General features: G+C 42.3%; 3 protein-coding genes across 10 annotated transcripts in view; 1 reads left to right on the top strand and 2 right to left on the bottom strand.

Moving 5' to 3' along the window:
• Nucleotides 1-11168, bottom strand: part of ALKBH1 (alkB, alkylation repair homolog 1 (E. coli)) — a 36352-nt gene extending 25184 nt beyond the window's left edge. The window contains exons 1-2 of the mRNA XM_011949489.1: nucleotides 10968-11168; nucleotides 7556-7664 (exon numbers count right to left, since the gene is read on the bottom strand). Of these exons, the coding sequence (XP_011804879.1) occupies nucleotides 7556-7664; nucleotides 10968-11150 (292 nt within the window). The 5' untranslated portion in view covers nucleotides 11151-11168. The remainder of the gene's footprint in view (nucleotides 1-7555; nucleotides 7665-10967) is intronic.
• A 42-nt stretch (nucleotides 11169-11210) lies between these two features.
• Nucleotides 11211-26102, top strand: part of SLIRP (SRA stem-loop interacting RNA binding protein) — a 74140-nt gene continuing 59248 nt past the window's right edge. For 2 of the 6 annotated variants that reach the window (XM_011949480.1, XM_011949485.1), the window contains exons 1-3: nucleotides 11246-11354; nucleotides 13998-14056; nucleotides 18638-18745. In XM_011949480.1, the coding sequence (XP_011804870.1) occupies nucleotides 11258-11354; nucleotides 13998-14056; nucleotides 18638-18745 (264 nt within the window). In that variant the 5' untranslated portion in view covers nucleotides 11246-11257. Of the gene's footprint in view, nucleotides 11355-13997; nucleotides 14057-18637; nucleotides 18746-19926; nucleotides 20046-22943; nucleotides 23536-26102 lie in introns of those variants that run through there. The other 4 variants (XM_011949481.1, XM_011949482.1, XM_011949483.1 and 1 more) reach the window with 4 other exon arrangements.
• SNW1 (SNW domain containing 1) overlaps nucleotides 20046-26102 on the bottom strand; it is a 56425-nt gene continuing 50368 nt past the window's right edge. For 2 of the 3 annotated variants that reach the window (XM_011949488.1, XM_011949487.1), the window contains exons 11-14: nucleotides 25561-25657; nucleotides 23142-23259; nucleotides 20812-20975; nucleotides 20046-20731 (exon numbers count right to left, since the gene is read on the bottom strand). In XM_011949488.1, the coding sequence (XP_011804878.1) occupies nucleotides 20533-20731; nucleotides 20812-20975; nucleotides 23142-23259; nucleotides 25561-25657 (578 nt within the window). In that variant the 3' untranslated portion in view covers nucleotides 20046-20532. Of the gene's footprint in view, nucleotides 20976-23141; nucleotides 23260-25560; nucleotides 25658-26102 lie in introns of all 3 variants that reach the window. The other variant, XM_011949486.1, reaches the window with a different exon arrangement.

Below are 26102 nucleotides of genomic sequence, written 5' to 3'. Positions count from 1 at the left end.
ACTGCATGGCAGGTCTGGCAGACACAAGGTGAGCTGGGCCCAGTCTTGTGCTACCAGGGGCCTGCCTGGCCTGACCCTAGCCCTGGCCTTTCCCCAGCACCCGTCTCCCATGGGAGTGGCACTGCTGGCTGAGAGCATAGGCCTGGCCATGACTGACTTCAAATTGGACATCACACAGCTCAGCTCAGTGGCTGGGAGGGAGCCACTTGTGTAGCTGCACTAGCCAGGGACTTTACCCTCGATGAGAGCTCCGTTCCTGTCGCCAGTGGTTGTAGCTTCTGGTGGGAGAGAGTAGCGGAGGCAGTATGCAGTCAGATAAAGACCGAATACACTGACAGATGAGCAAAGATATCCTGCTGGTGGAGAGGTACTCCTCTGAGGCCCAAAGGGAAGTAGATGCAGATGGAAATGGTACTAAGATATTCAGGTATGCTTTTGACAAGCACTGAGGAAGAGGATTGGGAAGACTCCTTCATGAGTTGCTGTGGGAGCACAGAAGAGGCATGACCCCTGGGTTCCAGGTGGTACATCTCAATGCCCTCACTGAGGACAATTACCCGGACAACCTGTAGCTGGTGCTGTGGGGCTGGTGGCCCAAAGCCAAAGAAACCTCCAGAAGAGAGAGCAAAGCTTGCATTGGCTTGCAATTCAGCAGCTTCCCATGGACCCCAAAGAAGAGCAGTGACCCGTCCTAACTGTGACCTGGTACTATAACACCAATGGAGATGTGGGGAAGAGTTGAATTCTTACACCTACTCTAGTAGCATTACCCTTCCTGCACAGTGATTGAGAAGTAGCTCCAGGAGTTCAACATCTGTGGGTGCTGCCAGGTGGCCCGGTACTGAGGCTCTGAGTGCCAGCAGGAGTGGGTTGGCCACCATGAAGCACTGTCAGGAGAGGAAGCATCCCTTCTAGCATGAGCTCAGCTGGAACAATGATGGGCAATGGAGCTGCACATGCTCGCAGTCCCTGGGCTCTACCTTGGGCACAGCACACAGACTGGTGGTTGAACCTGGAGGTGTTGAAAAAGCCAGCTGTGGGCCCAAAACAGCCACCAAGAGACTCTCGATGTCACTGGAAGTCTGTGTGAAGATAGCGCCCTCACCAGTCTTAATCTCCAGCAGAGACAACCAGGAGACCCTGGTCAGGATGTTTCTCATTATTTATATGTTAATATGTTTGTAAATTCATGTGCAGGTTTTTTGGGAGGAGGCACTGAGGGGGTAGAAATTACAAATAAAATCATTTGCCGTAATAAAAAAAAAAAAAAAAAAAGAACTAGAAGCCGGGCACGGTAGCTTGGCTGACACCTGTAATCCTAGCACTTGAAAGGCTAAGGCAGGCAGATCACTTGAGCTCAGGAATTTGAGACCAGCCTGGGCAGCACGACAAAACCCTGTCTCTAGAAAAAATACAAAAATTAGCCAGGCGCGGTGGCACACACAGGTAGTCCCAGCTACTTGGGAGGCTAAGCTGGGAGGATCGCTTGAATCCCAGAGGCATAGGTTGCAGTGAGCCGAGGTTGCACCACTATACTTCAGCCTGGGTGACAAAAACAGACTGTCTCAAAAGAAAAAAAAAAAAAGAATTAGAGATAAAGAGATAAAAAACCTTGTCTGGAGAGGGGGCAATAAAGACAAGTTAAACTCATTTTTGTAAGACCAGCTATGAAAGAAAATAAAAGCTTAGGCAGTCATAGAAAAACAAAGAGTTAAGAAGGCAGTTTTTGGTTTTTAAGGACTGGCAAGACCTAAGTATGCTTACAGATTGTGAAGAAAGAGTCAACAGGGAAGAGCCAGTTGGAAACAAAAGAGAGGAAAGAAATAGAGCAAGGTCTTGAAAGCTGGAAGAGGTTTAAGAAGGTGAGACGGATCAAGAAGGTAGAGACTGGCTTTGAACTAAAAGAACTCCTCCTTTTCTACAACTGGATGGTAGAAATGAGAACATATGCTTGTAAGTGTGGGGGCCATTGAAGGCTGAAAGGGTTTGTGCCTGAAGGACTCAGTTTTCCCAATAACATAAATAGCAATGTCATCTCAGCAAGAGTAAGCATGGTTGGACAAGTCCTGAGGAATAAGAAGGAATCCAAGCAATTATGTAAAAGTCAAGCATCATATATTAGTGTAATCTTCCCCTTGCAAAAGGATTTTAAAAACAGATGAACAGACTAAAACTTAAGGATTTCTGAATTAAATGCTGGCAATAATTTGAAGGTCTTCAGTTCCTGGTTGAACTCCAGATCTAGTCTATACCACAGATCAGTAAATGTTTTCTGTCAAGAACTAGACAGTAAAGACTTTAGGCTACGATGATTATTTGGTCTCTTTATTTATTTTATTTTTTATTTTTTTGGGACAGAGTCTCACTCTGTCACCCAGGCACAATCTAGGCTCACTGCAACCTCCACCTCCCGGGTTCAAGTGATTCTTCTGCCTTAGCCTCCTGAGTAGCTGAGATTACAGGCTTGGACTACACCACCTGGCTAATTTTTGTATTTTAATTTATTTTTTATTTTTTAGTAGAGACAGTGTTTCGCCATGTTGGCCAGGCTGCTCTTGAACTCCTGGCCTCAAGTGATCTGCCTGCCTTGGCCTCCCAAAGTGCTGGGATTACAGGCGTGAGCCCTTATTTGGTCTCTTTAGCACTCAATTCTGTCACTGTAGCCAGAAAGTAGCCATACACAGTAAGTAAAGGAAAAGGTGTGGCTGTATTCCAATAAACTGTGTTTATAATAAAACTAGTTTGCCAATTCCTGGTGTGGACTATTAGCAATAACGACACATTTTATGGAAATATCCTTAGGGAGAATTACTGTGAAAGCAGACAGTAAAGACACTGGGCTGAGAGCCTAAAACAGAAACAACTTTGTTATTACTTAACTAGTCTTCCTCTCTTCTCATTGGCATATAATTTAGACATAGAATAATGATAAAGTTTAATAACAGCAATTAACAATAAATAAGTTTATTCCTAAGTCATTAATTATAGTAGCTGCTAAAAATAGCTAGATGCCTACAAGTGTCAGACACTGTGCTAGCAATCTTATGCGATCTCATTAATCTTCAGTAACTCCATGAAGAAATTAATAATCCAGTTTTGCAGGTAAGAGAACAGAAGTTCAGAGGGGTAACATGATTTCACTGATTCATCCCTCTCTCCTGGCCCATCACAAGGCCAGCACACATTTGGGGTAAGACAAACGAACAATCTGGGGTACAACAAACAAAGCTGGATTTGTGGCCATGGAGTAAGCAAAACCAGTAAGCCCATCCAAGCAACAAACCTATGCTCTTTGCATTATAAATACTAGGCTCTAACCAATGAATCTCTGAACAATATCATCAATGGTCCACTATCAGAATTTCAAAGAGATTTAAAACCACATGTGGTTCAGCTGAAAGGAGGTTATGCCATCACAGAAATACATAGAAAATAACCTGAAGATTCCTCTACCATACTAAATCTTACTAAAAACACTGAAAATTCTATGTCTAGATTCTTGCAGATATAGAAAAAAAAACTAGACAGCTTAGAGATATTCAATGTGGACAGGTTCCTCATTATAGTTGATTAATCCTGTTCCACCTTTAATATTATCAATAGCATATACTCAAAACTAAACCTAATGATCAAAGTCAATGAGTTTTTGGCATCAAGGAAACCTCATACAGACAAAGATTTTTACCAGTAATCTGATTTTTCATGTCCTCTAAAGTAGCTCCAAAATACATTTGGATTTTGTGTTTATCGGTACAATTCTCCAAATAATTTGGGAGAATGATAGGATCATCAACATTTTGGAAAAAGATAGGAACCCCTCCCCTCCACAACCTATCATCTGCTATCATCACAATTTCATGAAATAAAGAATACTATAATACTCCCAAACATATCAGACTAAAGGAATAACACTTCTGGTTTAGTCTAAGCTTGAATGGTGGCAGGAAATTTAATATCTCTTTAGGCAGTCCACTTCAGACAACGGTTGTCTTCTTTTTATTGGGTTAAAATCTGCCTCCCAGCCAGGCACAGTGGGTCAGGTCTGTAATTCCAGCACTTTGGGAGGCTGAGGCAGGGGGATCACTTGAGTCCAGGAGTTCTGAACTAGCCTGAGCAACCTAGTGAGACCCCCATTTCTACAAAAAATTAAAAAAAAAATCAGCTGGGCATGGTGGTGCAAGCCGATGGTCCCAGCTACGAGGCAGGCTGAGATGGGAGGAACGTTTGAGCTTGGGAGGCCAAGGCTGCAGTGAGCCGTGATTGTGCTACTGCACCGCACTGGGTGACAGAATGAGACCCTGTCTCAAGAAAACAAACAAACCCACAATCTGCCTATCTTGCATCTACATGCTTTCCAGGTTAAAAACAACAACAACAACAACAACAAGAAAAGCAAAAAAACCCTGCCTCTCCATAATTTTCAGTCACTGGTCTTGGGTTCTCACACCTACAGCAATCCCAAATCATTTTTAAGTGATTGATAAATGCACTGACCTAAGCAGTTAACATATACATTAACATTTAATCCTCATAAGAACCTTATGAAGTAGGTACTATTTTTATATACATTTTATATATGATGAAACTGAGGGCAAGAGAATTAAAAAACTTGCCCAAAGTCTTACAGTTAGTAGATGGCAGAGCCAGGATATGAACCCAGGTAGCCTGGCACCAGAACCTATGCCTTAACCACTGGTGTGCACTGCTTCCCACCACTTCTTGTGCAGGATAATTTTTCAATGATTAATGCTGTGATGTTCCCCTATAAGTCTTTCCTTCCCTAGATTCTGCTTCTGGTTTCCAGGCCTATTATCCTCTTGTTCAAAAGGATAATGTGTCCTCACACAAGAGTGTGAAGACAGGTTGTAGTATATTCAGCTTCCTTCAGATTAAGTCAGATCCAGAAATAAACAAAATCCTTTTGATCAACTCAGAGTAAGAAGAGACTGTTCTCTCCCATATTTTGGACATTATATTTCTATTAAATACAGCTTATGAGGGAAAGTAAGTAAAAAATAAATAAATAAATAAACAAACACAGCTTATAACGGCAGAAGAGACAGAATAAGCTCTCCAAGGATATGAGACATTCACCCAAAAGATGTGGCTTAATTAAGCAGTAAATCCTAGAAAGCCTCAGAAAGTGAGTACAGCACTTTAGACAATTAAAACTCAAGTGGGGTTAAGTTTGTGGCATGAACAATCTGTTAAGGGGAGAAAGCCTAGAGCAACAGAGAATCATGGCCTTAAAAATAGGTACTAGAGGCTGGGCATGGTGGCTCACGCCTGTAATCCCAGTACTCTGGGAGGTCAAGGCAGGTGGATCACCTGAGGTTAGGAGTTTGAGATCAGGCTGACCAACATGGTGAAACACTGTCTCTACTAAAAACACAGGCAGGCAGCTGTAGTCCCAGCTACTTGGGAGGCTGAGACAGGAGAATTGTTTGAACCTGGGGGACGGAGGCTGCAGTGAGCAGGGATCGCACCACTGCACTCCAGCCTAGGCAACAGAGCAAGACTGTCTCAAAAAAAAAAAAAAAAAAAAAAAAGTGCTAGAGCTGAAAGGTGAAGAGTGGCCTCCAAGACCAAGACTATTGCTGATGCATGCTCTACATTTACCCAAGCTCAAGAGGAGCCAGGTTGTTACATCTTCCCATGCTATTAACAAGTATTTCACTGGTCATAATGTACTAAGAGCTGTACCACAGAGTCCTGGCCATTGGCACAATGAAAACTAACATTTCTTTTTAAAGATTTCTCTTACTTTTAACCTATATTTGAAATCACAAGTGCAATGTTAACTTTTACAATGGCCCCAGGAGCCTAGAAAATATTCTTCATTATTTTCTGAATTTCATTCTCTGTACAACCAGCTACCCAACATTACTAAATTAAAAATTGCAGACAAGTCTATTAGAATTGTTTGAGACGGGTCTCATTTTGTCACCCAGGCTGGAGGGCAGTGGCATGATCTCGGCTCACTACACCCCAAGCAATCCTCCTACCTCAGTCTCCTGAGTAGCTGAGACTACAGAGGCATGCCACCACACTTGGCTAATTAAAAACATTTTTTTTGGCCAGGTGAGGTGGCTCATGCCTGTAATCCCAGCACTTTGGGAAATTGAGGCAGGCGGATTACTTGATGTCAGCAGTTCGAAACCAGCTTGGCCAACATGAGACCGTGTCTCTACTAAAAATACAGAAGTTAGCTGGGCATGGTGATGTATACCTGTAATCTCAGCTACTCGGGAGGCAGGAGAATCACTTGAACCTGGGAGGTGGAGGTTGCAGTGAGCTGAGATTGTGCCACTGTATTCCAGCCTGGGTGACAGAGTGGGAAATTTTTTTTTTTTTTTTTGTAGAGACAGGGTCTTACTATGTTACCCAGGCTAGTCACAAATTCCTGGGCTCAAGTGATCCTCCCACCTTGGCCTTCTAAAGTGTTGGGATTATAGGTGTGAGCCACCTCACTTGTCCCCTATTAGGACTTTCTTTTTTTTTTTTTTTGAGACGGAGTCTCGCTCTGTCGCCCAGACTGGAGTACAGTGGCACTATCTCGGCTCAACAAGCTCTGCCTCCCAGGTTCATGCCATTCTCCTGCCTCAGCCTCCCGAGTAGCTGGGACTACAGGGGCCCGCCACCATGCCTGGCTAATTTTGTTTTTGTATTTTCAGTAGAGACGGGGTTTCACCTTATTAGCTAGGATGGTCTCAATCTCCTGACCTTGTGATCCGCCCGCCTGGGCCTCCCAAAGTGTTGGGATTACATGTGTGAGCCACAGCGCCTGGCCTTTTTTTCTTTTTGAGACAGAATTTCCCTCTTATTGCCTAGGCTAGAGTGCAATGGCACGATCTTGGCTTACTGCAACCTCTGCCTCCCAGGTTCAAGTGATTCTCCTGTCTCAGCCTCCCACGTAGCTGAGATTACAGGCATGCATTACCACGCCTGGCTAATTTTTGTATTTTTAGTAGAGATGGGATTTCACCATGTTGCTCAGGCTGGTCTGGACCTCCTGACCTCAGGTGATCCACCCACCTTGGCATCCCAAAGTGCTGGGATTACAGGTGTGGGCCACCGCAGTCAGTGAGGACTTTTGATGTCATTAATTGTAATTCTTTATTAAATATGTTCAGCCTTGATAGCAACAAGTTTTAAGTTGTTATGCCATTTGAGAATGTGACTAGAGGGACAATTATGAATTATTCATAACTATTATATGACATTTATTACAATGATAATGATAAATTATTCTTTAGAGCATTTCTGCCAAATCATATGTTCAGAGTTGTGGCAGGGAGCCCAGAGGCAATGTCCTTATTTTTTCAATGGTCATGCCACTTTCAGCCACATCTGCAGGCACTGCTGACTCCTGTTCTCTCCTTTGGAAACGGACATCTTAGACAAGGTACAGTAGAGAATCGGTTTGGAAATGAAACACTTATCTGTTTATTATGTGTATCCTTTGTCTATTTACTTGCTCACAGTACCTTCTTTGAAGACATGAAGATACAAATGATTGAGTGATATTGCCTTCTCTGAAGTCAGTTACACTCACCAGGATAGCCTTTGAGTCCATAGGCTTGCCACTTGCTGACGGGCTGAAGACCTGCTCTATATGCATTGTGCTCACTGACAGAAGACACATTTAGCTGAGATTTGACCACCTGAAAGGAAGGAAACAGAAGTTAAATCTATTTTGCAGGTCAACCCTGGGAACCTCAAACCTCCAAAGACATTTCTTGTATGAGGCAAAGTTAGGATTCTTGTGTTTTTCTAAGATACAGAACCTTGCTCTATTGCTCAAGCTAGAGTGCAGTGGCATGATCATAGTTCACTGCAGCCTCAAGCTCCTGAGCTCAAGTGATCCTCTTGTGTTGGCCTCCCAAAGTAATGGGATTACAGATGTAAGCCACTGTGCCTGGCCAAAGCAAAGAGTAGTAAGTCTGGGGTTAATCTTAGTTGTACTGCATACTTGATCTAGGCATTTTAGATGAGTAACTTAATGTCTTAGAGCCTCAGTTTCTCATCTATATAGTAATAGGATAGTTACCCAAAATTGAGGCAAGATGGTAATAAGAAAATTTAAGCAGGCTAATTTTGGCTTTCAGAACTACTTTTTCCTATGATATCATACCTTTGCAACTTCTTATGGGACTGAATCACGAAAGGTGCTTGGTGTACTGAAATATCCTGAGTCACAAAGCTATTTACTTCAGTTAGGGCTAACAGTAATGCTTCTGAGACACTTGTATAGAGCTGGTATTTAAACGGAGCTATAAGGAACACCAAGCTGGGCAGGGTGAGAGAATGAAAAGAGAAGGCCAGTCCCAGTGGCTCACACCTGTAATTCCAGCATTTTGGGAAGCTGAGGCAGGCGGATCACGAGGTCGGGAGTTCCAGACCAGCCTGGCCAACATGGTGAAACTCCATCTCTACTAAAAATACAAAAATTAGCTGGGTGTGGTGGCGGGTGCCTAAAATCCCAGTTACTTGAGAGGCTGGGGCACCAGAATTGCCTGAATCCAGGAGGTGGAGGTTGCAGTGAGTTGAGATCGCGCCACTGCACTCCAGCCTGGGAACAGACCAAGACTCTGTCTCAAAAAAAAAAAAAGAACGAGAGTGCTGTAAACAGAAAGAAAAAATGTTTCAATGAGACACTGGGAATCCTCTTTGCTAAAAGTAAAAGCTAAAAAATCCTGTTTGCCCTCTTCTAGATGAAATGTCCAACTGATACTACAACTTCTGCTTCTGTTAATTACTTAGAAATGAATTTAGTATTTCAGGGGCTGAAGTTTTCTTTGTACATGAGTATCTAATGGATGGCTCATTACATTGGTTAAGAGACCCACTATGCAGTCACTGATGTCAAAACATTAACGGAAAAAACCTTTATTCTTCCCTGAATAATAAACCTAGGGTCTGCCTTGCCTTAAAACATATGAAACAGGCTGGGTGTGGTGGCTCAAGCCTATAATTCCAACACTTTGGGAGGCCAAAGCAGGTAGATCACCTGAGGTCAGGAGTTTGGGGCCAGCCTGGCCAACACGGCGAAACCCTGTCTCTACTAAAAATACAAAACTTAGCCAGGCATGGTGGTACGTGCCTGTAGTCCCAGCTACTGGGAAGGCTGAGGCAGAAGAATTGCTTGAACCTAGGAGACGGAGGTTGCAGTGAGCCGAGATCGCGCCACTGCACTTCAGCCTGGGTGACACAGTGAAACACTGTCTCAACCACAACAACAACAAAATGTATATATATCTCACACACACGTATATATAATATGAAACATTCTCTTTCAAAGAGAATGATATTTTATCAACTTCTCCAAGTGTGGAGATTCCTGGACAAAATACCAAAAGTTGGCTGATATATATATAACCAGTCTCAAACCCTCTGAGAGTACTGATCAGCTGAGTTTTCCAGGTACCTAGGGCCTGATAAAACATTTTCAAGCATTTTGTCTTGATTTCTTAAATAGGCCATACTTAATACTGCACTATAATTTAACACACTCTTGGAGGTGATGTTAGTGGACCTATTCTATCATACGCTAAACTGAACCACACTTTTTATATAAGGTTTTTATAAAAGGTTTTCTGCTTCCTCCCTTGCCAGACTGTTAACTACCACTTTCCCCACTAGTCTCATCAGCTGGCTTGTAATAGTTAACCTCTCTTAATTACTACTTTAATGTGCTTTGAGCTGGGGAACAAAACACCCAAGCTTTCATGTACTCAACACATACTGTACTTACTCAGTACTGTTTTAGGTCCTGTAGTAGACACATAATGGTTCATTCTCTGATGGCTGACATTCTAAAAAGCATGTACATATTATGGTAAAATGCGGGTAAAAGAAGCTGAATGAGAGTCTGAAGGGCTCTGGAAAGAAAAGTATATTATTCTTGGGGTGTGGACTTTCTGTATTTTGACAACTCTAAGACCACTGCTTTCCTAACAAATGAAGGTGCTGAAAAGCTGAGCTCAAGTATGCAATCATTAATACTTAACACTGTAGCATCCCAATTTTATCAGAGCTGTTAGGAAGCTTGGAAAGAATGCCTCATCTAGACATCTGTGGACAACACCACGAGCAAATTAAGGGGCTGCATATCCTCAACGTTAAAGTGGATTGTAAAGAAAGAAAATGTATACTGAACTACAGTTTTTGTTCCCAGTTCTCCCTCTTGTCTATTATGTTCCCTAAAAAAAAAAAAAATTTTTTTTAATCTATTTACTTGAGACCAGGTTATGAGACTGGCTAATTTTTTGTATTTTTGGTGGAGACGGGGGTCTTGCCATGTTGCCCAGGCTGGTCTCGAACCCCTAGGTTCAAGCGATCCACCCGCCTTGGCCTCCAAAGTGCTGGGATTACAGTCAGGAGACACCGCTCCCGGGCTGTGTTCCCCTTCTTAATCTCCATGCGGGAAAAGTAGAGAGAAATAACGGTGCCTGTATTCCATATATACTTGTTTGCCATTTATTTTTAACACGAAGAGATTCTCAGAATCCTTCAATGACCTCCTTCTAAAAGGCCCAGAGGAGAAGACAGGGACTAGTTTTACCCACAGCGGCTTAACAAACAGCGCCGCATCTGTCAGTTCTGGGATTCCTCGGGAGTCATTTTTTCAAGCTGCAGAACGCTACCCTACCGTCTATGAAGACTTCTATGGGGTTTTACAAAAACCCAAACAGAAACGTGAGGAGATAGTTACAGTAAGAAACAAACACGGATTCCCAGGCTCTTCTGACCGAGCCCCGCTGCCAGGAAAGGCCGCCTAAAGAAACGAGCATCTCAACGCGTTATTGCTAGTGTGACAGTGGGGAGTTCGACTCTGCCGCCAAAGGAGGACAGGAATCGTTCAACAACAACCGGTCTGGAGGTGAAAAGAAGCGAGGAAAGCATGGAAGTCCCTCCAAGAAGCGGCGCAAGCGATGGAGAGACGCGTGCCGCTCCTTTTTCTGTACCTTTTGGCCACCAGGACCCGTGCCACGGGCTGCATGGGCCGCCGAGAAGTCGATGACCCCTTCCAGGTCTGCGGTCCCGGGCCGGCTCTGACGGTAGAAGCGGAAAAGTTTCCGAAAGGCATCCTCCCCGGGCTCAGTCGCCAGAGTCGCTACACAGCCCACGGCCGCTGCCATCTTCCCCATCTCGCGACCTGTACTCTCTGATCCGGAAGCAGATTCTCTCGTGTTCCGGATCCGGAAATTTTTTCCGGGGCCGCGGCCTCGTTTCAAGGAGGTCCTTTAGTCTAAAGATGGCGGCCTCAGCAGCGAGGCGTGCTGTGGCGCTGCGTAGAAATATCGATCGGTCGGTTGCTTTTGTGAGAAAAATTCCTTGGACTGCGGCGTCGAGTGAGTGATGGAGATATGGGAGTAGCGGAATTTTTAGGTCCAAGCGATCCTCAAAGCTTCTGCTTTTTGCGGGGTACTTAAGTCAGCGTGGTGGCTGAATTAGGAGACTGCTCCTGAGCATGCAAGTGAGCAAAAAGAAATTTTGTTTGCAGTTAACCGTTTAGGGATGTCCCTTGAGCTTTTGGGGTCACGAATGCACCAGCTCTTGCCTTTAGGAGTGATTTGGTGTAAAGATTTATTACTTGGTAACCAAGATTTACAGTTTAGAAGGGATAATTTTGACTGTAGTGTGGAGGATGGATTCAAGGTGGGAAGATTGTAGGCATGGAGAGGAGCTAAAAAGCAGTATCATTAATTTACTTAAAAGGTGAGGACCTGAATTAGGGCGATGGAAGAAGGATGGTGGTCAGATCCATTCATGTTTTAAAAGCAAATTAGATGCCGTTTCGTGATGGCTTAAATGGGGGAAGTGTACGGAATAAAGGAAAGGGAGGAATATTTCTGGGTTTTTAGCATTGGTGAATTGCTTGTTTAGAAGCTAGGAGCAAGCCAAGAGAAGGTGAGTAAAGTTTGAATGTTTTGAGTTTGAGAAACTTGTGAAGTTTCCGTCAGGCAATTAATTGGACAGAAGTTGTCTATCATTGTGGCTGAGAAGTGGACTCCGAAGCTAGACCGTTGAGGTTAAAATTCCAGCTTGGCCATTTAATCGTTGTATCACCTGACTAACTGAAGTTAGTATGGGAAAAGGACTCACAACTGGGCCTCAGTTTACTCATCGATAAAATGTAGTCAATAATACCCAACTCATAGGATTGTTGAGAGGAGTGAGTTTATATGCAAACTTCTTAGACTTGCGTTAGATACAGTGTAAGTACTCAGCAAATGATAGTTATTTTCACGATAACTAAAATGGAAACTTACGGGAGGGGCCTAGTCTTGAGATAAAGGTTGGAATAATTAGTTCTAAAATCTTTCACCACCTTCAATTTTTGTCAGTTGCAGTTTTGAGATGAGGTTTTCATATTTGCTTACCAACATGTAAACATTCGTGGTCACTTTTTTTGTAGATATTCATGTTTCAGGTCAGCCCCTTTAAACAAAATGGAGCAAGATTTAGTTTCTTCTTAGTTTTTTGTGGCTCAGATGTGAGTAGTAGAATGGGAAATAGGTTGGTTTGTGCCTCATCTTTTAAACATGTGGTTGGTGAAGACCAAGCCCAGTAAAGTCTCCCGTAGGCCCTGTGAAACTTGATGGAAAGGCTGAGGAGTTTCATTAGCATCTTGAGGATGTAAGTTTCCAGACAATAAAGGGCTAGTTTAAAACCCTTAAAAAGAGTGAGCATTATGTACAACCTTGAAACAGTTTCTCTTGGTTGTTCCATTGATTCAGCAAATATTTGAGTATCTATTCTGTGGTAGGCATTCTTCTTGGTGCTTGCAGCTGTTTTTCCTTCACCATTTTAGGCAATTTAGGAAGGGGGTTACCTTCCAGAGCTGGTTTGTTTTGAAATCAGTGTCTTCTAGGACTTTAATTATCTGGTATAAAACATATGTTTAACATCATTTTGTTCTCCAGTATCATATTCTGTGAGACCTTGATCTTGCCAGTTGGTTTGACTTAAACATTAGATCCCTTCAAAATTTAGTCTCTGTGGATTGTTGGAAGGATTAGTGGACATTTACTTATTCATTTAGCCAATATTGAGGCCCTACTGTTTATTGGTCACGGTAAACATGGTGGTTTATATGCTGAGGGAGCTTACAGTGTAGTAGTGGTGGGGATGAAGAGACTTAGAACAAATATAGGGCAGTTGTTGAACCAGTGAGGTTTTGGTGAACTAGGAGAACTAAATAGATATTATAAAAAGTAATTCAGTGAAGTACAGGCACTGTAGTTCACAAGAGAAACAGATCATGTAGTTTTTAGTCTTTATATACTCCAAATGTTTGAAGTCCTACAGGGCTAGTACGTTGTCTTGTATTGTGATAGGAGCCCAATAAAATAATACTCAGTGGATGTATTTGGTTTGGGTCTTGAAGAATAGTTATAGTTGTAAGTTAGGCAGGGGGAGATAGGATTACCAACATACGGAGGGGAGAGAACAACATATGCAAAGAGGGTAATCCGCAGGACAGATACAGATAATTCAATTTGTTGTACTAGAGAGTAACTAGGGACCAGCAGTGGGAAATAAGGCAGGAAGGGTAGGTGAGGTCAACTCATTTTACTAAATTGTGAAGGACCAGTAAGTTGGGATTTTATTTGGAAATCTTCGGTATACCTAGATACACACTGGACTGTAATTGGTCTTTTTCTTCTTTGTGATCCGCTCACAGGGATCATAGTCCACATAGCACAGTAACTGATATGATGAAAACACTTGATGTTTGCTGAGGATGGAGACTGCAGCCAACTCAACAACTTGTCTGTCCATCTCCCCTCCTCACCACCAAGTCTTGTACATTGTGACTTTATAGTCAGTACCATAGCTGCTTCCTAAATCTTAAGCCTTTAGGGAAATGCAAAGTAGTTCCTGTCTACAAGAAGTCTGGTGACCCTGGGACCACTGTTAGTTTCTTTCTACAATCTAAGAGAATCGAAAATATAGTAACTGCTTTTAATATGTTTTCTTCTGCCACACAGGTCAGCTGAAAGAATACTTTGCACAGTTTGGCCATGTAAAAAAGTGTATTGTACCTTTTGTAAGTATTAAGAAAAAGTAGGGGGAGGTGGGAATGGCTAATGGGTACAAAAAAAATAGAATGAATAAGACCTATTTAATAGCACAACAGGGTGACTATGGTCAATAGTAATTTTACATTTTAAAATAACTCAAAGAGTGTAATTGGATTATTTTTAACTCAGGATAAATGCCTGAGGGTTTGGATACCCCGTAAGTCAAATGGTAAATGCTTGAGGGGATAGATACCACATTCTCCATGATGTGCTTATTTTACATTGCATGCTTATATCAAAATATCCCATGTGCTCCATAAATATATACACCTACTATACACTCACAAAAATTGTTAAAAAAGAAAAAAAAGCTTAAAGTGTTTTAAAAAACTCTTATTTATCTATCTTGTGACAGGGTCTTGGTCTGTCCCCCTGCAGGAGTGCAGTGGTCTGATCTCACTGCAGCCTCTGCCTCCCAGGCTTAAGTGATCCTTCCACGTCAGCCCCCTGAGTAGCTGGGACTACAGACATGTGCCACCATGCCCAGCTAACTTTTTTGGTATTAGTGGAGACAGGGTTTTGCCATACTGCCCAGGCTGGAAAAATTTTTTCATTTTCTTTTTTTTAAGAGACAGGGTCTTGCTCTATAACCCCAGGTGGAGTGCAGTGATGCGATCATGGCTCACTGCAACCTCTGCCTCCCAGGCTCAGGTGATCCTCCCACCTCAGCCTCCTGAGTAGCTGGGACTACAGGCATGCGCCACCACACCTGGGTAATTTTTGTATTTTTTGTAGAGATGGGGTTTGGCCGTGTTGCTTATGCTGGTCTTGTCAAACTCCTGGGCTCAAGCTATCTGCCCACTTCGGCCTCCCAAATTGTTCAAATTACAGGTGTGAGCCACTGTACTGGCTTATTTTTATGGAGATGGGGGTCTTGCTATGTTGCCCAGGCTGATCTTGAACTCCTGGCTTCAGGCAATCATCCTGCATTGGCCTCCCAAAGTGCTGGGATTACAGGCGTGAGCCACTGTGCCTGTCCTACAGTCCATTGATAACATTTTGAGTGATACTGATTAAAAAGTGAAAAGGCTTTATCATAGGTATTTGTGTTAGTTTTTTTATTGTTGTATAACAAAATACCACAAGCATAATGGCTCAAAACAGCACATATCTCACAGCTGATCACAGTTTAGCTGCGTCCTCTCCTTAGGGTCTCACATAGCTATATATTCCACGTGTCAGCTGGGGCTGTAGTGCATCAAAGGGTCTACTGGGGAAAAAGACTGACTTCCAAGCTCCCTCATGTGGGTGACAAAATTTTTTTTTTTTTTTTTTTTTGAGATGGAGTCTTGCTCTGTTGCCCAAGCTGGAGTGCAGTAGTGCAGTCTCGGCTTACTGCAACGTCTGCTGCCTGGGTTCAAGCCATTCTCCTGCCTCAGCCTCCTGAGTAACTGGTACTACAGCACGTGCTACCACACCCAGCTAATTTTTGTATTTTTAGTAGAGATGGAGTTTCCCTCTGTTGGGCAGGCTGGTCTTGAACTTCTGACCTCAAGTGACCCGCCTGCTGGGCTTCCCAAAATGCTGGCATTACAGGTGTCAGCCACCACGCCTGGCCAGAATTCATCTTTAACTGTAGGACTGAGGTCTGTTTTCTTGCTGACCTTTGGCTCTGAGTTGGGAGCTGCTCTCACCTGGGAACTCCCTGCAGTTCCTTGTTACCTGGTTTATCTGTAGGCTGTCTTACAACATGGCAGCTTGCTTCTTTAAAGCCAGCAAGGGTTTCTCCAGTATGCTAAGATGGCATCTTACATTGAACGTAATCACAGGAGTGACATCCCATTACTTTCGCTGTATTCTTTTGGTTAGAGGCAAGTCAGGTCTTGCCTACACTCAAGGGGAGGGGATTATATAGGGTGTGACATGGAGGAATGCATGGAGATCATAGGGCCTATCTTAGAATTCTGCCTACTACAGTATTCTAATAAGGACTTGAGATTTCTAATAATTGGCAGAGGATATTTTAAGTTTTATCTTCATTGAGTACCATTTTCTTTTTTAGATTTATAACTAATAAAACAGTATTTTTATATTACATTTCCTTTGCTTCCTTGGGAGGGTCTAGAAATCAGCCTATAAATTTATCCTGGACTGTATTTTTCTGGGGCTTTTTTAGGGTGTGATGTGAGTACATAGTTTACACACACTTGACTGAAACCTTTTTTTCTTGCAGCACTGTAAGGGCTGTGGTAAAATAACAACATAAAGGAACTTAAATTCTTAATTCCTGGTTTAATGTTACTTGACTCCCAAAGACTAACAGATTAGTTATATATAGTGCCAGTGAAGGTGTAGGGAATCTGGCACTCAAGTTGTTGAGAAGTTCAACTGATACCTTCAGTTCTGATGTGTAGTTGGCAAAATACCAAAGTTAAGAATTTATATTTGCTTTGATCTAGCAATTACTTTTCTAAGAATTTATCCTACAGAAATATGTGGTCAAGAATATTGCAAAGCAGCATTGCTTAATGTCAAGTAAGAAGAAAAAACCTAAATGTTCATCACTGGGATTGATTAGATATTAAGTCACTGATGCAATGGAATTTTATATATTTGAATAGAAAAGTTGGGCACATGTATTATGGAGATGAAATGTTTTGTATAAGCATGAAAACTTCAATTTTTTCAAGAGCATTTAAATTAAAAGTTCCTTGCAAAAAAAATTAATAGGTTTTTCTTGGTCCATAAATAAAATAGGACCTGGAAAGAATAGATCTTAGATTTAAATAAAAGGCAGCTTTGATGTTGGTAAAACAAAATGAAATATGACAAAAAATAATTTTTTGTTAAATTCTTTGTACTCAAGTTGGAAATCCTGGTTCCTTATTTTGAGACAGGGTCTCACTCTGTCATCAGGCTGGAGTGCAGTGGCACAATCATATTCACTGCAGCCTTGACCTCCTGGGTTCAAGGGATCCTTCCTGCCTCTGCCTCCTGAGTAGCTGGGACTACAGTCATGTGCCACCACACCCAGCTAGTTTTTGTATTCCTTGTAGAAATTGGGCTTCACCATATTGCAACTCCTGGACTCAAGCAGTCTACCCACCTTAGCTCCCAAAGTGCTGTGATTACCGGCATGAGCCACCACACCTGGACTGAGTTATTTTTTTTGAGACAGCCTTGCTCTGTCGCCCAGGCTGGAGTGCGGAGGCGCTATCTTAGCTTACTGCAATCTCTGCCTCCAGAGTTCAAGTGATCCCCTTCCTCAGTCACCCAGGTAGCTGGGACTACAGGCCTGTGCCAGCACACCTGGCTAATTTCTGTATTTTTAGTAGAGATGGAGTTGCACCATGTTGGCCAAGCTGGTCTCGAACTCCTGACTTCAAGCCATCCACCCACCCCAGCCTCCCAAAGTGTTGGGATTGAGCCACTGCACCTGGCCTGTTTTATAAACTTAATGCCTTTGACTGTGGAAGTGGTCACATGACAGTAAAGGAATGCTTTAGAAATTGTCTTATCTACAGTGAATGGATCATTGGGACATCACCAGAAACTTCTCCTGTATTCTAGGTTATTCCTTATAAAGTTATCCTTGAAGTATAGGAGCAATTGTAAGATTTTGATTTTTTTTGGCAAAGCACAGCATAACTTGAATGAGACTAATGAGGACCAGTTTGTCATCTACAGGCACTAGACATCTTAATACCTGTTTTCTGTTGAAGGGCTGGAGGGGCAGGGTACATCCAAGCACTCTAGAATCTGTTTTCTGTATGTGATGTATAGGTTGAAACTTTTGCACAAGGGAAAGTAGCAAAATTGTTTAAATTAACCAGAAGTCTATAACTAGGTTAACCTAAATTATAAATTAGTAAGGGCTAAATACTATCTTTTCTTGTTTTTCATTAGGAACATATGATAGTCGTGGTGGTGATGAGGGTGACTGGATTCAGAAATGAGTGCAACAAGCCTTTGAGACTTAATTTTCTAGTTTACAGAAACGAGGCTTAGAAGAAAAGTACTGATCAAAATTTCCCTTAGCTATTACTGTTAGTATGGTTTGCATCTAGAATGACACAGAAAGCTCATGACCCATATCTTCTCCTAATGGCAGCAAGGAAAACAGGAAGTTTAACAACAGGGATTTAGCTTTGGGTAATCGGGAAGGGTGTAAAGCAAGGTTACTGACACTTATGTCTGTGATCAATTTTTGGCTGGGCATGCTGGCATACGCCTGTAATTCCAGCACTTTGGGAGGCCCAGATGGGAAGACTGCTTGAGCCCAGGAGTTTGAGACCGGCCTGGGTAAGATGGCAAGGCTTTGTCTCTACAAAAAATATAAAAAATGAGCCAGACATGGTGGTATGTACCTGTGATCCCAGCTACTGAAGAGGCTGAGGTGGGAGGATTGCTTGAACCCAGGAAGTTGAGGCTGCAGTGAGTCCGGCTCATACCACTGCACTCCAGCCTGGTGACAAAGCAAGATCCTGCCTAAAAAAAAAAAAAAAAATCTGATTTTTGGCAGATGAAAAAGTTGGTAGTTTGATTTGGAGCTCATGGAAACTTTCTCAAGTTCATGATTAATCTTTTCCTATATTTTGAATTTTTAGGACAAGGAGACTGGCTTTCACAGAGGTTTGGGTTGGGTTCAGTTTTCTTCAGAAGAAGAACTTCAGAATGCACTACAACAGGAATATCATATTATAGATGGAGTAAAGGTAAATTTGTTTTTCTATACCAGATGATATACATGTAGGTACTATTTAATTATGTATCAATTAAATAGGTCATAAATGTGGAATGATGGGGACTTTTGAGAGATTTGTAAGTGAAGCTACCTTAATGCTTGTTAGAATGGTGGGGTGGTAGGCCACGTGCGGTGGTTCACGCCTGTAATCCCAGCACTTTGGGAGGCTGAGGTGGGGGGATCACCAGAGGTTGGGAGTTTGACACCAGCCTGACCAACATGGAAAAACCCCGTCTCTACTAAAAATACAAAAAAAAATTAGCTGGGCATGGTGGCACATGCTTGTAGTCTCAGCTCCTCAGGACACTGAGGCAGAAGAACCCGGGAGACAGATCGTGCCATTGCACTCCAGCTTGGGCAATGAGCGAAATCCATCTCAAAAAAAAAAAAGAAAAAGAATGGGGAGTGGTAGAGTGACCAGTTTATATAACACAGTGGACATAGCAGTCTACTTTTTTCTTTTTGTTTGTTTGAGACAGAGTCTTACTCTTGTTGCCCAGGCTAGAGTGCAATGGTGCGATCTCGGCTCACTGCAACCTCCGCCTCCTGGGTTCAAGTGATTCTCCTGCCTCAGCCTTCCGAGTAGCTGGGATTACAGGCATGTGCCACCACGCACAGCCAATTTTTTTGTATTTTTAGTAGAGATTGGGTTTCACCATGTTGGTCAGGCTGGTCTCGAACTCCTGACCTCAGGCGATCCACCCGCCTTGGCCTCCCAAAGTGCTGGGAGCCACCACGCCCAGCCAGCAGTCTACTTTTCAAGTCAGGCAAGCTGGGGCTGAAATCTTGGCTTTCCCACCATGTGATCTTGGGCCAAATTGATTTACTATTTTATTTTTAAATTTATTTTTAATGAGACAGGGCCTTGCTATGTTGCAGGGTGGTCTTGAACTCCTGGCCTCAAGCAATCCTCTTGCCTCAGCCTGCCAAAATGCTGGGATTATAGGCCTGAGCCACTGCTCCTGGCCTGATTTACAATTTTTAATTGAGGGTTAGGGAGTCATAGTATCAAGATGGTAAAAGGAATTTGAGGAGAAAACAGAAGAACAAGGTACAAATAAAAACTGCCTGATTTATTCATACTGATTCCCTAATAAAAAAGCGATTTTCAGTTTGAATGTTTTTGCAGACATTGCCTTTCCTTCCTTACAGTGCTTATTTTTTTCAGGTCCAGGTTCAAGCTCAAAGGCCAAAAGTTCTGCAAACATCTGATGATGAAGAGAAAGATTTTTGAGACCGCAGCCTATTAATAAAGCTAACATAACTGAGAATTTTGTCTAAATGTTTTTATTTGAAACAAATAGTTGCACCAAGCAAGAGATTACTTTGCCCACTCCAAATTAAAACAGAGCATAACAGGGGCAAAATTTATTTGGCAGGACAGTTCCAGTATGTGAACATCCTCCTCACTGTGGTTGGGTTAACTTTGCTCATATGCAGCTGTTCTTACACAAAATATTAACCCCAAACTACTAGTGTCACACAAAAGGAAGTGGTCTTGACTTTGTATGTGGGGCAGCATGTTCTATAAATGCTGAAAGGTAGGAGAAGCACAAACACAACCCACTCTTTAAAAAAACTAGATAATTCAAAGTAGAATTTTCTATTCCTCCCCCCCATTCTCCGGTAATAAAAAGTAGTGCTGGGATCCGGCACCCAGATTTGTTTTTTATCCTGACCATTTACAAAGTGTTCCCCCATATGACTTGCATCATTAGGGTAATGGGTAAAGTTCATTCACTATGAAGAGACCTGTGTCTACTCCTTCCTCCTCTTCTTGCCTTCATGCTCATGTTCCTTGGGGCGGCTGCTATCTGAGGGTCTTTTAGAGCCACCATGCTGTTTGGCTTCTTCCAAAAACTTGTCCAAACCAAAAGGATCTTCCTCAAACTGAACTGGTCCTTCTCGGCCTCTCTGTCTACGGTCTGAACCAGAAAACTCCTTGTCGGGAACAAATCTAGGGAACAAGAGAAAAGACTATGAACTACTTTGCTTTCACCAGTGTAAACACTGAAACTGAGTTGTATGAATTGGTACCTGTTGGTCTTTATTCTGGCTTCTAGATCATCACCATACATGTCCTTGTCCAGATTTTTACTGGGCCTATAAATACTCTGGGCCATATCTTTACCACCTCTCCAGGCTTGATCATAAACATTATAAATTTCATCTTCTCCACCTGCAAATCCACTGTCCATACCCTGTGGAAAAATGGATGACATTAGAGTGTAAACACTGTTTATCAAAAGCTGAATCATAACATGTTTACAGTAAACCCTTGCTAAACTGTAGCTCACATTTTCAACAATCTGAACTGCAAATTAAAAAAAGGTCTTCATTAAGAAACTGCTAGCACATATTTTTTTTTTCTTCAGACGGAGTCGCGCTTTGTCACCCAGGTTGAAGTGCGGTGGCGTGTTCTTGGCTCACTGCAGCCACTGCCTCCCAGTTCCAACGATTCTCCTGCCTCAGCCTCCCAGGTAGCTGGGATTCCAGGCACGTGCCACCACACCCGGCTAATTTTTGTATTTTTAGTAGAGACAGGGTTTTACCGTGTTGGCCAGGATGGTCCTGAACTGACCTCAGGTGATTGCCTGCCTTGGTCTCACAAAATGCTATATAGCTCACTGGAGCTGCAACCTCCCTGTGCTCAAGTGTTCCTCCCACCTCAGCCTCCCAAGTAGCTAGGAGTACAGGTGTGTGCTGACTTGTCCAGCTAATTTTTTGTACACAGGATTTTGCCATATTGCCCAGGCTGGTCTTAAACTGGGTTCAAGCAATCTGCCTGCCTAGGTCCCACAAAGTGCTAGGATTACAGGTGTGAGCCACAGTGCCCAGCCAGAAATATTTTCATCACAATTTTTAAATGTTTTAAGCTTAAGCTTCTAACAGGTGATTGATTATTTTGAAAATATTTACTTATGTGAAATTTCACCCCTAGATCCCTTTGCTCAGCTGGTAAGCTGCCATTGTATAGTGGTTAAGAAAGCTTTGACATGCGCTGGGCGCAGTGGCCCACGCCTATAATCCCAGCACTTCGGGAGGCCAAGGCGGGAGGATCACAAGATCAGGAGTTCGAGACCAGCCTGACCCAACATGATGAAACCCTGTCTCTACTAAAGATACAAAAATTAGCCAGGCGTGGTGGCATGTGCCTGTGATAATCCCAGCTACTCAGGAGGCTGAGGCAGGAGAATCCCTTGAACCTGGGAGGTGGACGTTGCAGTGAGCCAAGATGGCGCCACAGCACTCCAGCCTGGGTGACAGAGTGAGACTCCATCTCAAAAAAAAAAAAAAAAAGCTTTGAAATCAAGACTTGAATCTTAATTCCATCAATCACAAGGTAAACCTGTGTTTCAATTTCCTCATCTATAACATAAGAGATAATAGTATTATTTCAAAGGATTTTTGTAAGAATTGAGATAATAACAAGACTTAGAACAATGCCAAGAATATAAAATGCACCTAATAAATTATCACTTAGAAGAGCTTAATTAAAACCTCCAAGTCATAAAGTTTCCCACTCCACTTTCCAGTAGAATTTACACCTCTGTATTCTTACCTTGTGTGTGTGTGTGTGTGTGCACGTGCCCACGTTGTGTTTTCCCAGGCTTAAAGTGTCCTAGTTAGCTAATGGCAATTGGTACTAGAAATCAGATTTCCTGACAGCCAGCCTAGTACTTTAATCCAGTTTTACAGCTTCATTTTTAAAAGATTCCCCCAAATTGACAAATTTCTATAGCATTAAAAAAAAAGCCCAAAAATGAACAACAAAAAACCCAAGAGGCACTTCTGTAGGATACTGGCTCTATTTTATTTTTTTGAGATAGAGTCTCAGTCACCCAGGCTAGAGTGTAGTGGCACAATCTTGGCTCACCACAAGCTGAAGCAATTCTCGTGCCTCAGCCTCCCAAGTAGTGGGGATTACAGGCATGTACCACCACACCAGGCTAATTTTCATATTTTTAGTAGAGCTGGGGTTTCACCACAATTGGCCAGGCTGGTCTCAAACTCCTGACGTCAGGTGATCTGCCTGCTTCGGCCTCCAAATGTGTTGGGATTATAGGCAAAAGACACCGTGCCTGGCCTCCCTGATTCTATTTTAAAAACAAAAGATTGACATACCACAGCACCAAGTTTTTAATCACCTAATTTCTTTCTTCTTCTAGTGTCTCAAATTTCAGTCCACTGTAAGAAGTTAAAATCAGAACTGTTTCATCTTTCTTGTCTCAAGTTTCAACATACAACTTCCAATTTTTTTGTCATTATGCTGGCATTTACATCCAAATATGAAGTATGGTAATTTTCGTTTCCCTGAGGATAGGTATTCACATCAACACAACAATACGCTGTTCCTAAACTTGTACCTTGGATTGGTTGAAGAGCCTTTGGTCGTACTGAACTTCATTGGAAGTCCGAGGATTAGGAACACCGAGAGCAATGACTTCACTGATATCCCGATTTTCATTTCTCTGAAGTTTCGACCTATTTTGAAACACGACATCACTAACTGAAAACTCTTTATAGACAAACTGAGTATGTTCAATAGAAATACAACCAATCTCAGAAGCAAAGGACATGAATATGTCACATTCACATCTTGTGAACGTATATTCCTTGATAATACATAATCAAGTTGGCAGCCCTTATAAAGCATTTCAGATTAGAGGGAGAGTTTTACAATTAGGACATCCTGTTAGCTCAAAAGAACATCTAACAGATTCATTGACATGGAATTCTTTAATATAAGCAATCACCTTACAACCACGCTGATATATAAAATTGCTATGGTCTATATTTACCATCATATGATGGTTTGGGGGTTGGGGAAGTGGATACAATTTAGATGTAGCACAGGAATCATTTTAAATAAGCTAGAAACAGCTCTTTTATCTAACTACATTTAGTAATTTTATCCCACTAGAATTTTCAGGAAAACATGTCAATGACTGAATTAGTTAGTATGATTTTTGACATTCAAATTAATTTGGTTTCCTGACTGTTTCATTATACATGCAATCTATATCCCAATGAAACCATGGTAACTGTCATTACTTATTTTACTACAAAGTCAGGTCACAAAATGATTTCCACAGGCTATTTGATTTTCATCCAGTTACAATTTTACAGCTTTTCTGTGTTGTCAATTCTGATAGCCACTTTACTGGTTTTGAGGGCCCAATTTATCCACAGAGCCATTGTAACTTTTACAACTCAGGAACTACTAACCAAGACTGTCATTAATTAAAACACTTTCACACTTTGCTCCTCCTTCTACATGTACATTACCCTCAACTCTCAACTCAAGAGTAAGAGTCTCTACTTCTCTATGACGTCATTTATCCAGGGAGATGAAATATGCCAATTAATACCAGCAGGAATCTTTTTAATGCTTATCTTTATTTTTGAGACACAGCCTCGCTCTCACCCAGGCTGGAGTATAGTGGCACGATCTTGGCTCACTGAAACCTCTGCCTCCAGGGTTCAAATGATTCTCCCACTTCAGCTTCTCGAGTAGCTAGGACTACAGAAACTGGCCACTACACCCAGCTAATTTTTGTATTTTTAGTAGAGATGGGGGTTTCACCATGTTGGCCAGGCTGGTCTTGAACTCCTGACCTCAAGTGATTTGCCTGCCTTGGCCTGCCAAAGTGCTGGGATTATAGGTGTGAGCCACTGTGCCCAGCCTCTTTTTTGTGTTTAAAATATGACTTGAAAAATGTATTAGGCTCATGGGATGATCAGAGCATAGAAAACTGTTCATTTGGGAAGAAAATATTTTATATTTGCATTTAACCCTCACTCAGATTTCCACCTTTGTATTGCAGCATTTTCTCTACTTTTCAGAACTTTAAGTCCTCAGCCTTTGGTGAGCCATAAACTTCCCCAATCCCTACTTTACTCTATGTCCTCGTATATGTATTTAGTTTGTTCCATACATTTATATTTACTAAAAGTGCTTTGCAAATTTTCTCAAATTATTTTATGGATAGCTCTGTCTTTCTGAACTGTAAGTTAAACTTCTGCTAAGAATGAGCTGATTTTCACTTCTTTCAAAACTGCTCTTCTCAATTGTACTAGATGCAGTACTATGCATATAAAATGATCTCAGTAAAAGCATGACAGCTTATTTCCTGTCTAAAGAGGCACATAATCCATTTGTCTCACCATTTAAGGTAGGAAAAGAACCGACTATAACAGTCCAAATTTACTACTACATCCTTTTCAAAAATCTGATCTCAATTCTGTTTTCCATATTCCCATCATTCTCAATTCTGACTTAAGTGATGGAAGATTCATTCCAAAGACAGTCAACTAGAGCTAAGACAAAGTTAAGTATAAGAAAATTAAGTGCTAATGTATTAAGTTATCAAACTGAAGAAGAAAGGGAGAGAAGCAAAACTGATCTTAGTGGACTAAAACTCTGCTCTAAAAGGTACAAAAAGGCCACTCTTCATGATTGGTACCTATCATTTTTTTTTGTGAGACGGAATCTCGCTCTGCCCAGGCTGGAGTGCAGTGGCACCATCTCAGCTCACTGCAAGCTCCGCCTCCCGGGTTCACACCGTTCTTCTGCCTCAGTCTCCCAAGTAGCTGGGACTACAGGCGCCCACCATGACCACGCCCGGCTAATTTTTTGCACTTTTAGTAGACATGGGGTTTCACCATGTTAGCCAGGATGGTCCCCATCTCCTGCCCACATCGGCCTCCCAAAGTGCTGGGATTACAGGGGTGAGCCACCATGCCCAGCCTCCACGATTGGTACGTATCTTAAATAACACCTACCTCTTATCAGGAGCTGCCCTGGAAAGATTCCGGTCATGCTGTCTCTCTTTTCGCCTGTCATGGCGGATTTCATCCCTCTCACGTGCCTCCCCATCCTCTGTTGTGAACAGTTGAAAAGTACTTCACTGGAATATCTATTATATGTGTGCATATGTGTACGTGTGTGTACATATATAATTTTTTAAAAAGAGACAGGGTCTCACTCTGTCACCCAGGCTGGAGTGCAGTAGCATGAACATGGGTTCACTGTAGCCTCTACCTCCTGGATTCAAGTGATCCTCCTGCCTCATCCTCCCAAGTACCTGGGACCACAGGTGTGTGCCACCATGCCTGGCTAATTTTTTAATTTTTTGTAAAGATGAGGTCCCTCTATGTTGTCGATGCTGGTCTCAAACTCCAGGCTCTAGTTATCTTCCCACCTAGGCCTCCCAAAGTGCTGGAGTCGCAGGTGTGAGCCACTGCACTCAGCCCCATTAATTTTTTTTTTTTTTTTTTGAGATGGAGTTTCGCTCTTATTGCCCAGGCTGGAGCACAATGGTGCG

Source organism: Colobus angolensis, unplaced genomic scaffold (genome assembly GCF_000951035.1).
Source record: "Colobus angolensis palliatus isolate OR3802 unplaced genomic scaffold, Cang.pa_1.0 Scaffold3, whole genome shotgun sequence".
NCBI lineage: Eukaryota > Metazoa > Chordata > Mammalia > Primates > Cercopithecidae > Colobus > Colobus angolensis.
Note: the sequence above shows the minus strand (reverse complement) of the source record. Positions and strands in the feature narration are given on the sequence as shown.